Here is a 17,666-nt window from a genome sequence, read left to right as displayed (position 1 = left end):
TTTTTATTTATTTTATGTGCAGGACGTCCAGTCACTTCATGTGGCATTTGCCTACCCGGTTAGCTCCCGACGTAGTTTACCTCAATTTATTTGGGGCAGGGTTTGGTGGGAAACCCGTTCGATGCGTAATCAAATTAAATTGTGTGTTGATAGGATTAAAGCATGTTAGTGTGTACTGTTTACGCTTATGTACTCAGCATTGCTGATTGTGTGTTGTATGTTTGTTTGGCCTTGTCTTTATATTAGCCTTACGACGACCCATTTCTAATGGCGAGTAGTGGGGACAAAGTAAAGAGGAGCTTTTCAGGTGTGGAAGCATATTTATGATGGGCATGAGTGAAGAGCGAATCATATTTAGTTTTCATAGGAATATGATGTGGTTTTGTTGCTTTAATTATTATGTATTTTGCTTGTGAGACTAATGCAAAGGTTTTTTAAAATGTTTTATCTCGGTTTTATCAAGGGCCTATATTGGTTCCAAGTTGTGGGTTGACCTTGTTTGACTTTGGTTGACTCTACTTTCATTTGGTTTGACTTTTTAAGTTGACTTGTTTTGAATGGTTTTAAGGAGAGTCTTCCGCTGTGTGTCTTTGATATTTGCCTTAGCCGTTTTCACGGTGGCGGTAATGTCTTAGAATTTCCTATTTCGTATTTTAAAAAGGCAAAACAAGTATTTTAAAGGAAAGGGATTTCTAGGGTGTTATATTCACTTTGTAATTGCTAGAAAATTAGGATCTAATATCAGTTTGGTAAATTTTTGGTTTAAGGGCTGACTTAGTGTTTAGTTGTATTTATTAAGCTAATAATTTTACAATTCCAAAATTGAAATCCTAGTTATATCCAAACAGTAAAGTAAATGTGAAATGATGGATTTATAAATCTCAATTTTTTTCCCAAACAAAAATTTTGGAATTGAATGTTAGTATTTGAAATTCCTGATTTCAAATCAAGTATTTGAAATCAAATCCTTATATCCAAACACTACATTATTGGATGTATAATTTTTAATCTATATCTTATCCGAGCTTATTAATCATAACTTTTTTTTTTCTCCCGAGATAAGTGGAAATATGGTGGGTGGAACAGGGCTTAAGGGATAAGAGGGATTTTAGTGGCTACTCGTGAGACATTTACCAAGTTTAAAAGGTAAAAATATTACTCCCATTTGGTGTTTTAATGTTACTACGCACTCTTGTAATTATAGTGCATATGCTATAACTGAATTCTAAAATTTAACAATAATGGGTTGTGGTCCAAACCAAGTGAGTTGATTGTGAGTAGAATATTGTTCGACTTGACGCTTAAGTTCATGCCCACGCTTGCTACTTGTTGAACTTGGTAATGCGTAACTCGACTCTTATTGACTTGAATTATTATCGATATGAGATCTTAGATAATAGGAAAATATATCATTAAATATTTTCCTTATTGATACTAAGTTGAGTTTAAAGCAAACTTTAACCGAGTAAACTTCGAGTTAGTCGTAACTTGCTTAACTTGATTTATACCCCTAGGTTGAGACATATTACATTTATACCTATGTAATATGGGGTTCTTATAGATTGAGAGGATCTGATATTAGAGAGAGATAAGTAGATTTGTATATATATATTTAAAAAATTCGATTCGTACCAAATATAGGAAAACACAATTAAATTTAATTCATATTTCAATATCATTGTTTCAAATGTATCCCTATTTCTCGTAACAAAGATTTCTTTAGTGAAAATGTGCAAGGGCAAAATAATTATGTGAACCATTTAGAAATTTGAGACAAACACAAGAGATTAGGCATTAAGCATAGAAAATCACAAACCTTAATTTGGTCAAAATTTGTTTTATCCCATTGAAAAATGAAATAACGAGTCATTAATAGGTGGACAAAAAAAAAAAAAAATAAAAAAAATGAGAAGAGGAAACATAAAACGAGTAATTCCAAGGCAATGTGAGTATTCTATTATTGATAGAGCTACTCCGTAAGTCCGAAGTAGTGAGTGAGAGAAAGGGAAAAATAATAGAAGAAGAAGAAGAGCGTGGCCTGGCCTGGCCTGAATTTGCAAGTAATTGTGATTTTATCTTCCCAAATCTCTTTTCTCCTAAATCCTAATTTTCATTACAAAACAAATCCCTTTTGTTTGCTCGCCGATTAGCTGCTTCTCGGGGGTTCTTTTTTTTTTTTTTGTTTTTCCTCCATTATTGGATCTCACGGTAGAGTCCTACTTTCTCTCTCCTCGTACTTTAATTTTAATTATTATTTAGATCTGGTTTTCATTTGTATAATTTGTGAAATTAATTTAATTGGGGATTTTTGTGAATTTGGTGAAGATGGCTTCGACTGGGAATCCAAATCAACAACAGCAACAGCAGGCGGCGCCGCAGCAGCAACCACAAGGCGGCAGCGGCGGTGTAGGAGGAGGAGGAGGAGGTCAGTTCGATATGAATAAGTTCTTCAAACCCTCGAATCTACCGTCAGCACCACCACCACCCCAACCGGCGCAAAACCCTAACAATTACGGACCTCCAACTCCATCCGCTTCGTACCCTCCTCCGACTGCTGGCCCCTACTCTTTCCCACCTCAAAACCCTACTCCTCCTTATTACCATCACATGCCCAACTATCCTCCTCAAGATCAAATGCATCACCAAAGGTCTGTTTCTTTCCCTACTCCCCCTCTTCAGCCTGTCCCTAGTGCTCCTCCTCAATCCCCCAGCCCCGGTGCCCGTCTTATGGCCTTGCTTAGTAGTCCTCCTCCCGATTTCAATTACTCTCATCAACCCCCTGCTCCTGTTCCTGCTCCTATGCCGTCCTCGTCCGAATATTCTATGCCTCCTTCTGTTCCCGTCTCTCCTACTGTTCAGCCTATGCAGTCCATTCATGCTGTTGTTCAGCCTGCCCCTATTCGTATGCCTAGCAGTAAGCTTCCCAGGGGACGACATCTAGTTGGTGATCATATGGTTTATGATATCGATGTTAGGTCCCTTGGCGAGGAGCAGCCTCAGTTGGAGGTTACTCCCATTACCAAGTATGTCTCCGATCCTGGCCTCATCCTTGGTCATCAAATTGCTGTCAACAAAACTTATATATGCTATGGCCTTAAGCTGGGAAATATTCGTGTTCTTAACATTAATACCGCCTTGAGGGCTCTTCTTCGAGGTCACACTCAGGTTTGTTCTCTCCTCCTAACATTTTTGCTTCCATCCACATACATTTTTCGAATTGCTTCTATGCTTTTGTAGTTTTACTATTAGTCACTCTTACTCTGTAATTGACTATCAATTATTCGCTTGCTTTCATTGTTACGACTTTAACAAAAAGGGTTGGGGGGTAGGATATGCTCTTCATTAGCTTTTGGCCTGTTTTAGTAAGGTATCCTGACTTAAATCCTTGATCTTCTGAATGGACATTGTATTTATGGTAATGCTTAAAAAGATCAGCTGTGACCGACTAGTGAAAAACCTTACTTGCCAGTTCATAACTTCATACTCTATTACCAAAATTAGAAAATTGATATCGTTTATTTTACAAATTGATATCTTAATGTAAAAAATATTTGTATGATCGCATCTTTAGTTTGGACTAGGTTTATACACACAATTGTGTTGTAACATCTTATCCAGAGAATACAATAGGAAAATAAAGTTTTATTATTCTCACAGTCGCTAGATTGTTTAATCAGGATACAATAGGTAACTTATACTATTAAGAAATTCATTGTTTAGGATCTGTATTTTCTTGGAATGGTTATATTTTACCAGAGTCATGTCTGTCATTTGCTGTAAAAGAGGACCAATTTTGTTATTCGTAGCGAGTATTAATGACATATACATGAACTTCTATCCTCATCAAAGTATTATGGTAAGTATTTCTCTCTGTTTAGCCTTGGAACATTGTTGCCAAATACGTGCCTGATTCATATCCAATAATTAAGAGGAGCCTTTGTGTGCCTGCCTGACTACCTTATATATATTTTGACCAGTTTGGGCTATCTATCCGTTGGAAAGGAAAAGATTACTTTGATAATAGTTATTATTCTTTGGTATGACAAGTTGTGGCATCTTAGAAGAAATTGCTTGCTGACTGCTGTAAGCTTGATACTGTAGGCTGTGTAGGAGACTAGGGGTCCTATAAAGCTACTAATTTTGACAATGAGAGCTTTCTTAGTCCCTGTTTACTTCAACTTATACAGTTAAACTAAGTTATATTTACTGAAAATAATTTGAACTTGCAAAATAGTGTTAATTTTCTGTGGTAAAGTTTTCCTTTTATTTTGGCTTTGAAGTAAGAAGGAACCCAGATGACAAAATAAACCCAGCAAAATCAGGTTTAATCAATAAATACCATTGTCAATCAATGAAAATAACTGTTAACTAGTATAAATCAATTACTATTTCAGCTTAAATGTGAAGTGAACACCGCTTTAGTAATAAAATGCTTTTGGTTTCTTTAGATAGTGTTCAATGCCGTATAATGATTTCTGTATCTAGCCCTGTGTTGCAAGTCTAACAGTCTTTCGCTTATGTATTCAACAATCCATGGCTTTTTATTTATCATGAATTTTGAACGCCCCCCTCTCCCGAACCCCACCCCCTTCCTTAATCTTTAATTAATATCGTTTTAATTTCAACAACTGTTTCCGGTAGAAGGTTAGAAGTTCTTTCTAGAGTTTTACCTTTACCTGGTTTTCTTTTGGGTTCCCCCTTGCACTTTTGCATTTTCGCTTGAAGTGAAACAGCTATGCTTTTTAACAGCTGGATTTCCTGTCTTGTGTTTTTTATTTTTTTCCTTTCTTGTTCTGTAGAGGGTAACAGATATGGCCTTCTTTGCGGAAGACGTTCATCTTCTGGCTAGGTATTACTTGACTGATTATCATGTTTATGCAAATTTTATCTTTGAGTTAACTGACAAGATTTATGCAGTGCAAGCATAGAGGGGCGCATTTATGTATGGAAAATTTCTGAAGGCCCAGGTAAGGAAGATAAGCCGGAAATTTCTGGAAATATTGTGCTAGCTATTCATATAACTGGGAATGAAGGATCTGTTCATCCACGAGTTTGCTGGCACTGTCACAAACAAGTAATTATCAACTTCTAATCTTACATGCTTTTGAACTTACCCCGTTTATCATTTAACCTCTTTCAAAGAGGTGTTGTGTATTATTTTGTGCTGATTGATTTTGTAAACTATTAAATCTACAGGAAATTCTGGTTGTGGCCATTGGAAAAACTGTCCTTAAAATTGATACTACAAAGGTTCGCAAGGGTGTTGAATTTTCTGGAGAGGAGGCTCTTGCATGTCCTTTGGACAAGCTGATTGACGGGGTTCAGCTAGTTGGTAAACATGAAGGGGAGGTTACCGATCTATCAATGTGCCAATGGATGACAACTCGTTTGGTTTCAGCTTCCAAGGATGGAACAGTGAGTGTTGGAACCTGTATTAATATACACATACACTGATTAATTAAAAATTCTTATTAAAAAATTACTGTTAAGTGAAAATCAATTGAAAAGAATTGGGCCTTATATGCCACTTTTCAGGTCAAATTTATGTTTCCAGAAGAAGAGTTTTATAGGCTTTCTCAATTAGTAGTACCTAAGCCATCAGGCATTCGAATCTATAGTTGTTTTCATTGAGTTTCAGTGTTTTACTTTGTAAAAATCGAGACTCTGTTTCTGTTTGCTCATAAATCCAAGTATTGCTGTCGTCAATAATAGGGAATTTTTTAATTTTTGACCCTCTTGTTACCTTGATTAATGGTTACTAAGTTACTTAAAAAGTGAATTGTTTTTCATTCTTTATAAGATGAATGAGAAAGCTTGTGATATAACTCTTAATTTGCTAGTAGAACTAATTGATCCTTTAATGACTTATACTTAATTTTATACTATTATTATAAAACACTTATTTTGTTCATATATCCTAAGGCTTCAAGCATAATTTTAATTGTCCTCATGACCAGTAACTTGCGAAAAAAAAACTCTTGTTTAGTAATTGTTCCTCAGATTTTGAATATGCTATTTTTTTCATATGTAATCAGTGATTGATAAAATTGACATCCTTAATTTTCAATCTTTGGCCTTCAGATTAAGATTTGGGAAGATCGCAAGGCAGCGCCACTTCTGGTATTGAGGCCCCATGATGGTCATCCTGTTGATGCAGCCAAGTTTTTGGCTGCCCCACACCGGCCAGACCATATCATGTTAATCACAGCTGTAAGCCACTTCTTTTTCTCTTAAGTTTTTACTTTATATGGCTCATTGTGGTTATGTGTTATCTTCTAGAATGCAGTTATTCTTTTAAGCTGGTATAAATTTTATTTTCTTTTGCTTCTTACATGCTTTTTTTTTTTTTTTTTTTTTTTTTTTAAATCTCAGTTAATGGGGAGTTCTGTACATCTTGCTTTAAATTTTGGATGTTCTATGGCTAATATTGCCCTGCTAGAATGATTATTAGTTTGCTAATCTTTTTCTAACTTTTGGTATTCCTAATACAGGGACCACTTAATCGAGAGGTAAAGCTTTGGGCTTCTTCTGATGAAGAAGGATGGTTGCTGCCTAGTGATGCTGAATCTTGGCGGTGCATACAGACATTAGAGCTGACAAGCTCTGCTGAACCTGAAGCTGAGGAAGCTTTTTTCAATCAGGTCGTGGCCTTGTCTCAAGGGGGACTTCTTTTACTAGCAAATGCCAAAAAGAATGCTATATATGCAATTCATTTAGAATATAGTGCTACTCCAGCAGCAACCCGGATGGATTATTTATCAGGGTTTACAGTCACTATGCCTATCCTAAGCTTTACTGCTACAAGTGATGTCTTACCTCATGGGGAACACCTAGTTCAAGTTTATTGTGTCCAGACACAAGCCATACAGCAGTATGCTTTGGACCGCTCACAATGCTTGCCACCACCATTGGAAAACTTGAGTTTAGAAAAATCAGAGTCCACTGTTTCTCGCGATGCAGCTGAATGCATTCCTGGCTTAGAGCCATCTGGAAGCAAGTCTTTTGAGGTTCCCTATTCTGCAGCCAAACCAAGTAACCATATTAGTGGTCTAGGGAGCTCACCTGAGATTAAGTGTCCTGTGAATGATGCTTCTGATGCAACATCCGTTCAGGATATCACTACTGCAAATGTGGATTCCAACTCTACTTCATTATTACCAACATCGAGCAATGCTGATGTTGTGTCTGTTGCACCACCTCCTCTTCCTCCTAGTCCAAGGTTATCTAAAAAATTCAGTGATTTGTGCGGTGATCAAGCTGCTACTGATTATCCTGTTGATAGGCAAATGGATAGTGCACAGACTAGTTCATCGGCTTTGCCTGCCTCAAATGAAGATAGCCGAACTGTACAAGGGAATACTTCTGATGCTGTCCCTACCATGTTTAAACACCCAACTCATCTTGTTACTCCTTTTGAGATTATGGCTACATCTTCAGCTGATGCGACCCGTGTTTCTGAAAATGGTGAAAATGAGGCTAAAATTCAAGATGATGTCGTGAGTAAAGATGCAGGAAATGCTGAGGTTGAGGTTAAAGTTGTAGATGAAACTGGATTTGGTAAAAGTGTTGAGTCTTCTCGGCAAGTAGATCCTCAAGTCATACCAGACAGAAAGGAAAAATCTTTCTTTTCACAGGCATCAGATCTGGGGGCTGATATGAGTCGAGAGTGTTGTGCATTACCATCTGAGACATCTATAATGGAAGAAGCTAGAAATAGCATAATGGAGGCTCTAGCGCAACCTTCAAACTCAGGTGAGGACGAAGGAGATGAAGCCAACAGTGATGTGTCTAGGAAAGCTGCAGACTATGCTGCTTCAACACTGGTGCCACAGTCTCCTACACCAGGTGCCAAAGGGAAAAAGCAGAAGGGAAAGAACTCTCAAGCATCTGGTTCATTATCTCCTTCACCAAGTGTTTCAAATGCAGCGGATTTGTTTCAAGCAGGTTCGGGTGTGCAATTTGTGGAGCCTTCTAGTTCACAGATGCTGGCTATGCACGAAACTCTTAATCAGGTCATAATTCGAATTTCAATTTCAAAACTGTTTACACTTTTCAGTGCATCATAGGATCTTGCAAAGTATAGATTCATAATTTTTCATCTGGTGGATTACAATGGACAGATATTAGATGGTTTTTTAAACTGTAGTCATTATTTATGGTGAAGCAGCTTATGATAATTTTATATTGATTCAATGGTCACTAGGAAGTAGGTTACAATCCATCTGTTATGAGTGTTATCATATGGGTAAGGTTGTGTCTTGTGTTTTGTGTATGTCTGATCCCCTTACCCCGCATAGTGCAGTAGGCTGTCTGAGTCCTTAGGGTGATGTAACTGATGTGAGCTATTTGATATTACTTTATGCTAAACCTCTTTTGGCCTTAGCCACAGGTACCATAATTGAATGTTGATTCCTAAAAGTATTCGCATCTCCTAAAGTTCTGCTGTAATAACTATAGATAGTATGGTTCTATTCTGTTTGACATAGGAACTTATCTCTATCTGCCGTAATTAAGTAAATTAAATCAACCAAAAGTCTAGCGTTTGAAATATTTAGGCAGATCATCTGATTTACCTTGTCCAATTTTTAAAATTTGGGTTTACATGCTTAATACCAAGTGTTTTTTGTGGGGGTGTTGGTTAAATCTGATCTCATTGGAGTTTGACCTGAATCTTGATGATTTCAACTTTGGTCTGATTTTGCTGGATTTCAACAGTGGGTGAGGCCGTCCATCCTGAAATAAACGTGCAGTAGAATCCTGGTTATCTTTAGGTTGAAGGTTGTGTTAATTTTCTTCAGTTTGCTGGTTGAGAACTTGTTTGTGCCAACTGAATCACCCATATTGTCAATTTCAGCTTTTGGGGTTTGCAGTCTGGCCATAATTTCTTGCATTTTGTGGTTTAGTTGTGACACTTATCTCAGCCCCCTTCTTCATTTAGTTGTGGCTTGGGAGGAGCGGAGGAAAGAGGCCAAGAGCTAGACAGTGACTTACAGACTAATACAGAGCCTGATAATATCATGTGGCGATTGCTTTTTAATGTAAACATGTTTGTGTTAATATAGATAAAAAGTAAACGATGTGTCTGTCCTCTTTGCTCTTTTCAATTTTGTCTGTTACATTGTTATCTTTACTTTCCAATCAATTACAACAGCTTCCTGCATTTCTACTTCAATATTTCCACGAGTCAATCTGTGTTTGAAATTTGTCTGTATTTTGCGTTCTATGTTCCATCTCACAGTTCCCAATTCATTTTCTGCAGATATTAAATGCGCAGAAAGAAATGCAAAAGCAGATGAGTACAGTTGTTTCTACACCAATTACTAAAGAAGGTAGAAGGCTAGAGGCGGCTTTAGGACGGAGCATAGAGAAGGCTTCAAAGGCCAATACTGATGCTTTATGGGCTCGCACACAGGAGGAGATTACTAAACTTGAGAAGTCGTTACGAGATCGTATGCAGCAAATTCATGGTTTGGTAAATAACATGGTGAACAAGGACTTTCTTGCTGTGCTTGAGAGAACATTGAAGAAAGAATTGGCTGCTGTTGGCACAAATGTAGCTCGTACAATAAGTCCAGTTATCGAGAAAACAATTTCTTCAGCTATTACAGATTCCTTCCAGGTTAGTCCCTTAATTGTTGAAATTAATTTTTGACGACCATGATACAACATTGTAGCATATGTTAAGTGGATTCAGTTGATATAGTATATTTTAGGAGATAGACTTATTAGCTGTGTGTATTATGTTGATTAAGAGAAGAGCTATGAAGCACCTAAAGGTTCCCGTAGTGAAATTTCACTGTCTCTTGTGCATTTTGGAGTTTAAGCATGGAAAAGCAAAATAAGTGTCAGCAATGTGTCCAAATGTTGAGTTCCCCATAACTTTTAGGAGGTAGTATTGCTGTGTTTCAATCAATAGGAATGCCTGTGAAACATCTGAGGATATGCAGAGGAAATGGAGTTCTTTTTCATGTGTGTTTTAGCCTTCTAACTCCGTGGCATAGGAAAAATAGAAATTCATGCCTGATGGAGATTAGATGCTAATATATCTATGACACCTATTTGTTCAGTCATCTTTTGGAGATAAGGTCTCCTTATATTAAAATTTTGTGATTAGATAGTGTCTTTGTGATCTTACTGAAACTATTTATTTTGTTAGGACTTGGTTGAATCCTGATTTGTTCAATATAAATTAGAACATTTCTACATTGGTTTGGTAAAATGTTCTTCCACCTGAGGCAAAATGATAGGCTATCACTCTGAGTTAATATAACTATATGCTAAATGTATGGCCTATCTTCGTTTTTTGCCTTCTTTTTCTGAGCATGGATACTTGATGCTAACATGTATTGAGGATGCTCACATTTGTAGCATGTAGGCCGCGTACTCACCTTAAAATCGAAGACTAAGATAACTTTGAGCTGTGATATTTTACTTTACTGTTAGGTGGGCTAAGATGCTTTTCCTGGAAAGGAGTAGTTGCAGTATACTTCTGAAAATTTTCTTTTCGCATTCTCCATCCCAAAAGCTTACCTTACCACCACCACCTACTCATCCTACTGCCATAATATGTTCTGTAAACGACGACATTCCAGCGGCTTTGTCACTGAAAACTTAAGAAAATCCTAAGGGAAATCAATGAAATAGGGGCAGTAGTGTACTCTGTTGGGGATTTAGTGATTTTTTGGGAAGAAGTTATGTTCATTAAGAGAGATTGAGGGATGAGGAGGGAGAGAATCAAAATCAGATGTATTGATTTTTAGTAAGAAAATCTCTAATTTTTCTACTTATGTTCCTTTCTTTTTGCCCACTTTCTCCTAACAACTAGTTGAATATTGAAAGATGAAATCTATTTTAATTAAAAAAAAAAAATCAAAATATTTTGGGGGTAGTGCTCAATTCAACATGAAGGAGAATATTTTTTTAACAGAACATGTATTCAATGTAGAAGATGGTAATTGAACCATGCAGGAAGAATTGCAAAATATCAAGTAATAAGATACTGATATCTCAGCTCTTTATTACCAAGTAATATGTGTCAGTCTGAGGAAGTACTGGACCCTCCAGTTCCTTTTAGAACCAGAGGGAAACCAGATCTTAATCAACTTTTCTCTTTATCAAGTTTATGATAATAAAATTATCAATATAGTTTAGTTAGAGGGAGAAGTTTAACCTATAAACAGATCAAAGTAAAGGGTAGTTTTTGAATGATCTTTTTAAAATTAACTTTATCTAACCTCTTTTTACCTATAACCTTTGCATCCCCCCCCCCCTCCCCCTCTTCAGTATTTGACTGAAATTCTCCAACTTGGAAACCCTGATAGAGAAAGATCTATTGTAAGAGAAACAATTGTTTTTGTGGTTTTAGTTTTGGTCAAATTGTCACAAGACATGCAATTTTGTAACTTATTTTTTACCTATGACCTTTACTTCTGTCCTTGTATTAATTCTGCTGAAAGCCTGAAACCCTCCATCTTGGATTGCTCGATAGGGAAACATATATCATAACCGAAGCAAATGATTTTGTGGTGTCGTTTCGGTTAATCTGTCATGAGACCTGCAATTTACATTCATAGCTTTCTCCTAATTTTTCATTTTTCTGCTGTATGCTTGTATCCCTATCTGAATACATTTTTCAAGTAAAAAAACCGTAAAAATATTGAATTGAGGATTGTTAAAGAAGAGACAAAATTTGAAGAGTTTAAGTAAGACAAGCCAGAAGGGGAAAATGTCATTTTCCATTCTAATTCTAACCCTTTCTTTCTCTCTTTCATCTAATAGCTGAGTCGTTTGTTGAGAGATATTGCAGAAAAAGGAGATCTGAATTAGTGGTAATAATGGGTTAGGTGGGGCCATGTGGGTCAGGCCACATAGAGAAAAAGTTGAAAACAATTAAAAAGGGAGGAAATGGATGGAAAAGAATAAAAATTGTAAGACACGAGAGGATGGACCTAAATGTTACTTAGAAGATATATTGAATACCTTCAAGTCATCGGAGCATTGTAAAAGGTTTCTTAAATACTCATTTAGGTATTCGGCCTAATGCAGATTGCCTAACTTAAAGTTTTTGTTTTATTGTCCAAATGATCAGTTAGAGGTTGCTTACTAGTCATTTTTTACATAATAAACTTTTGGCTGGTGAAAATTGGTGTAATTTTTTCTTCCGGTACAAAATGGGTTTTCTGTGCCCATGATGATCTTGTGTTCATTCGATGACAACTTGCATGTTCTATTTTATTAAGTAGTGCATTGGCTATATCAATTTCCACCATTTGATGTCAACTGTTTATACAAATTATCCTTGTACCATTCTTTAAAATTATTTGTTTTTATTGCAAATAATGAATCCCTAGGGCTAGGAGTGTATTTTTTATAATTTTTGAAGGCTTAATGGTGCTGATGATAATGTTAGTCGAATTATATGAAAACTACCAATTTCTATTGCAGTTTCTACAAAATTTTGATCTCTAATTGCAATGGTATCTATGCATGTGTTTGCTTACTGCCAGATCTGGGTTGAAACAGTTTTGTGTTGGTTAAGCTATTTATTTCTTTGTATATTTTACTAATTGTATCTTTTTGCTAATGATTATGCTTTCTTTGACTGTTACACAGAGAGGGGTTGGTGACAAGGCTGTGAATCAATTGGAGAAATCTGTAACCTCGAAACTTGAAGCTACTGTTGCCAGGCAAATCCAAACTCAGTTCCAGACTTCTGGCAAACAAGCACTTCAGGTATATTTGGATTCTTATCTACGTCAATTCACTTATGTATAGTTCTCTATATAAGGAATTTATATGATGTGTACTGTTTCAGCTGTCGTTGACCGCATAACAATATGGTAATTATTTGTAGGATGGATTGAGGTCTTGTTTGGAGGCTTCTATTATTCCTGCTTTTGAGATGTCCTGCAAAGCAATGTTTGAGCAAGTTGATTCTGCATTCCAGAAGGGAATGTCTGAACATACAGCAGCGGCACAACATCAAATTGAATCAACAAATTCTCAGCTAGCCCTTACCCTTAGGGTATGATCTGACACTGTTAATGATGACTATTTGACATGGGATGTGTTTTATCGTTGTCGATCTTGTTTCATCTTGGGTTTATAGTGCTGTTAGTTGCCATGCTCCAGCTTGTATATACAATATATAATTGCAAAATATCCCTATAGAGTCCTGGGCTTACAAAATAATGTCCAAAGTCTGATTTGTGAGTTAGAGGTGGCATCATTCTGTTTTTCAAGTTAAGACTTTAGAATAATATGAATTTGCTTTTTTTTCCGTTTAATAATAATTAAAATAAATGTGGTTTGCTTCTATTGTTCTGATATTATTTCTTATTGCTACTTTTAGGTTGTATTTTTATAATTTTATTGATTATTTTTTTCTGAATGTTGTCAATCTTTCTTGGTGAAGAATTTTGAGTTATGGAGTGTTAAGAAGTGCCTTTTCTGTTTTGTTTTATTTTCTTTTCTTTTCTTTAATTATTAACAATAGAAGCTGTTCTAAATAATCATACAGGATTGTCTTATGAGATGTTTGTCAGTTAGGTGATGCTCTGAATGTTCAATATAGGCATGTGTGAGAAAGTTTTTTTCTTAGGAATTGATGGCGAATCTAGTCATTGTTCTTCTCATTTTCTGTTCAACCTGTAAATGGCTCTGCACTGTATTGCATTTATATACCGCTGTTTCATGTTTGTTGGATGTTGCACTTGCTGCATCATCTTCATTTTTTCCTCTTTCACTTGGTCTTTCATAATGGCTAAAAACACTAGTTTAGGGTGGTGAAGGACCGTCAAAAGATTTTTTTTTTAAATTTTTTTTTTCCTGTTCGATATGTTATGTACATATTGCTGCTAACACTGCACTCATTTTCGATCATGCAGGACGCTCTAACTTCAGCTTCATCGCTGACTCAAACCTTGAGCGGAGAATTGGCTGATAATCAGAGGAAGTTGTTTGCTATTGCAGCTGCTGGTGCAAACTCCAAAGCAGGAAATACGCTGGCCACCCAATTGAGCAATGGACCTTTGCCGGGTCTACATGAGAAGGTCCGCTAATTAATTTATGCCTCTTAAAGGATTGGTTAACTAATAGTTCTAGGCTTTGTTGGTTCTTAGGCCTTTTTATCTGTTGCATTTGACCTTTGCACTGTTCACGTACCACACTTCGACCATTTTATTTTTACTATTATACTTTTTATAAATAAAAAATTGTTATTGTGGGAACTGTTACGAAGTGTTACTTTGTCTTAATGTATATCTTCAAATTATCAACTTCTTACCGTTATGCCATTAAAGATATTAATGGTCAAAGTTGTGCTTGACAAACGTAAATATTAAAGTAGAACAATAAAAACAGGAAGAAGTATGTCTATTAAGAGGATTGTTTTGTTTGGTTAGCTTGGATATTGAGCAATCTCATGTGTGTCATAGGTTGAGCAGCCATTTGATCCGACAAAAGAGCTATCTAGACTCATCTCTGAACACAAATATGAGGAGGCATTTACTGCAGCTTTGCAAAGAAGTGATGTAACCATCGTCTCCTGGTTATGCTCACAGGTATGGCTTCTTTTTTTTTTTTTTTTTTTTTTTTTTTTTTTTTTTTTTTTTTTAATTTTTTGTACTTATTGAATATTGGTCGAAGTTTTAGCTCTATCAGTTGAATATAAACAGCTCAAATGCTAATGTATGCTATCCCATGCAATCTTTGGAAACAACGTTTATGCTGAATTGACACCTGATAATAGGCATGGTAAAAGTAGAAAAATAATGATTATAAATTAGTTAATTTCAAATAATGTCTGGTTAGGTAATTCTATATCTGCTAACCGTCATCACAAGTATTCCAGTAAAGCTTGGAAGTTCCCTATATGATACATTATTCTGGTTAAGATTGGCCGATAGAGCATGTAGGGTTGGTAAACAATTTTAGATATTTGATACGGAGTACTATTATTTCTGATTGTCCAGTGTCTGCTTCCCTGTCTAGGAACCATGGAATTTTCAGGGGATAATGTTTGGTTGAATACTAGCTTTTGGGATTTGGAAATGCCACAAAATATATTAGATGTACTTTATATAGTAAATATGCCTGATGAATGGGACTTCAACTGTTGTTTCACGTATAAATTTCTAATTGGCTGTTTGAGTGAGGTGGCAGTAGAGGGGAAGAGGGAGAGAAACCTGAGTGGATGGGTAAAGAGATTGATTAAAAGCTTGATACAGAAAAAGAAAGGAGGGGAAGGACTGAAGGAGAGACAGGGTTGAGTGAAATATAGAATAGTTTTTAAGACAATATTTTAGAAATACATCTTATACCGATTCTTTTCATATACAGAGAAATGTAGTATTAGTTTTTGTTCATTTGTTTTTGTAGACATTATGTTTGATACCATGTTGATGTGAAAAGCTCTTTGCTGCTGCTGAATTCAGCCTGATAGGAGATGATTAGGTGAATTAGTACTTGTTTATATAGCAGAAACAGTTCCTGCATTTGCTTTGCATGTGGAAAATTGTTGATACCCAGTATAATTCTTTATACTGTAAGAATAAAATAGTATAGGCTTAGTTTTAAAAGGTGCGAGGCGCACATGAAAATGTTACATTACTTTTAAAACTTTATAGAGGACACTTGACTACTTCAATCAGTATTAGTGGGGTTGGTCGTTGGGGTTCCTACCTGGCACCACAGTGAAACAATAAGGGAGGAAAATAATCAAATTGAAAAGGTGACTGAAGAGAGGCTGCTGAAAGGAATAAAAAGATGGGTAAAAAGTAGGAGGCACATGAAGGTGAACTTTGCTCAGTATTTGAAAAATTAAAAAAAATGTTACCTTCGTTTAAAATTCTGATCTCTCCCCTCAAAATAGATTTCTTCTTTCGTTCGCATCATAACAAAAGGCAGCCCAGGCAAGGCAGCGTGAGGTGCACGTCTTTTGGAACGCGCTGCACCTTTTCATTTTGCCAGATGGCACCTGGGTACACTTTTCTATACTAAATTTTGGGAAGCAGAAAGTGAAGGGGAAAAAAAAATTCTGCCTTGTTTGATGAATTTTGAGTAATTTGTTTATTTCTCTTGCTCTATGCTAAGACCTTTTAGGTACCTTAGATTATTTGTTTCTGTGGATAATCTCGGTGGATTGCTGACTGTGGTGGCTTGAAACTTGGCATTGCACATTTTATCAGCGTAGTCAGTCATAGTGTCATTGCTTTCATTAATTGCCTAATCATTTGCAGTTCAGTATAACTCTTAATTGGCTGTCTTGATACTGTATTAAGATAGATGCTCATGTAGTTATTTGCTCAATGTGGCTACCAGGTTGATCTACAGCGTCTTTTGTCAACGATGCCATTGCCTTTGAGTCAAGGTGTTTTACTCTCACTTCTTCAGCAGCTTTCTTGTGATATAACAAAGGATACAGCTAGGAAGTTAGCGTGGATGACAGATGCCGCTGCATGCATACACCCGCATGACCCAATGATTGCAGTGCATGTGCGTCCGATTTTGGAGCAGGTTTACCAGATATTGAACCATCAACGTAGCCTTCCTACTACCTCATCCTCAGAGTTGTCGAGCATCCGGGTTGTCATGCACGTCATCAACGCCATGTTGCTGACCTGTAAATGATCCATGCATTGTACCTGTTGTTTCAAGTTATTCTGTTGATTTTGACTGTGAAGGTGGATATTATGTATAGGTGCGTACTTTTGTTTTTCTTCTCCCTCTTGTCAAGGGTTGGAAACTTGGAAATTGGAATGATGTATGGTTTAGTAGTTTTTACTTTTTATACATGCTATGAAAAGATGAACTTGATGCTGCTGATTAAGGCTTATAATTAATTGGAGAAATAAAAGTAAGATGGAAAACAACTCCATCTCGATTTTGTGCCTTCATTAGAGTTGCATCAGAATGCATCAAAAATTTTATTCCTAGAGAAGTTCTTTACACTTTCGCTTTTCTCCATTACATAAAAAGTTATTCTTATATTTACTCACTTTATAACCTTACTAAATAAACGGACCTGAACAAAACCTTGCCAACAAAATTACGCCATATTGCCACCTATGCATTGATTTTGGTTGTTACGTAGCTGAGATTCGTTGATGATTCAAATCACACAATAGTAATGACAATTATTTATAAAAATCAGTATCTTTTGTTTAGGAGCGTGCATTAGATCTATTGTGTAGATCCGTAAAGGAAGTCACGCAACAACAATATTTCCAGAATTTTGGGGCACCAAAATTGCCAGGATGTTAGTCAGATAATATAGGTCTTTTGCTGATTCAGTGCTCATAACTTTTAGATATTTCCTGAATCCTAATAACTTGCACTATTTTTGTTTTTTTATGATTTCCCTAAAAGAATGCTCCATTACAGCACTACTTTTCTTTGGTCATGCGGCGCATTGATTTACTTTCTTACCAACATGTAGTTTATACTTGCAAATTGTATTGTGCACTGAGCTTTTCATAATGCTCCTCTAGAGATATTTAATGAAATACTTCCCTAAGTCTTAATGTGTACTTTTCATAATTTACAATGTTTATCAAGAGATATTTTAAGATATTTATGGAATAAGTTGTGCATCGACAACTAAAATAACTAACACGGAGCAACTAATAAGGCAACAACTTCAACTTCAACTAAAATAACGTAGCAAG

At 36.1% G+C, this 17,666-nt stretch overlaps 1 protein-coding gene across 1 annotated transcript; it reads left to right on the top strand.

The window, feature by feature from the left end:
* Positions 1–1,955: 1,955 nt before the first annotated feature.
* LOC110710979 (enhancer of mRNA-decapping protein 4-like) lies at positions 1,956–16,895 on the top strand. The gene is made up of 13 exons (XM_021889330.1): positions 1,956–2,208; positions 2,326–3,165; positions 4,800–4,849; positions 4,918–5,074; positions 5,197–5,415; positions 6,082–6,210; positions 6,492–8,012; positions 9,260–9,619; positions 12,613–12,732; positions 12,854–13,024; positions 13,887–14,051; positions 14,436–14,561; positions 16,321–16,895. Exons 2-13 carry the CDS (start codon positions 2,326–2,328, stop codon positions 16,627–16,629), a joined length of 4,167 nt encoding a protein of 1,388 aa, XP_021745022.1. The 5' UTR covers positions 1,956–2,208; the 3' UTR covers positions 16,630–16,895.
* Positions 16,896–17,666: the final 771 nt, after the last annotated feature.

The sequence above is a fragment of the Chenopodium quinoa genome, unplaced genomic scaffold (genome assembly GCF_001683475.1).
Source record: "Chenopodium quinoa cultivar QQ74 unplaced genomic scaffold, ASM168347v1, whole genome shotgun sequence".
Lineage (NCBI taxonomy): Eukaryota > Viridiplantae > Streptophyta > Magnoliopsida > Caryophyllales > Amaranthaceae > Chenopodium > Chenopodium quinoa.
Note: the sequence above shows the minus strand (reverse complement) of the source record. Positions and strands in the feature narration are given on the sequence as shown.

Excerpts from the sequence above, each read along its gene's own strand:
- LOC110710979 (XM_021889330.1), top strand. The coding sequence starts at position 2,326 with ATGGCTTCGACTGGGAATCCAAATCAACAACAGCAACAGCAGGCGGCG. Across the intron at positions 6,211-6,491 it reads ATATCATGTTAATCACAGCT|GGACCACTTAATCGAGAGGT; the intron begins GTAAGCCACTTC and ends TTCCTAATACAG. Across the intron at positions 9,620-12,612 it reads CTATTACAGATTCCTTCCAG|AGAGGGGTTGGTGACAAGGC; the intron begins GTTAGTCCCTTA and ends ACTGTTACACAG.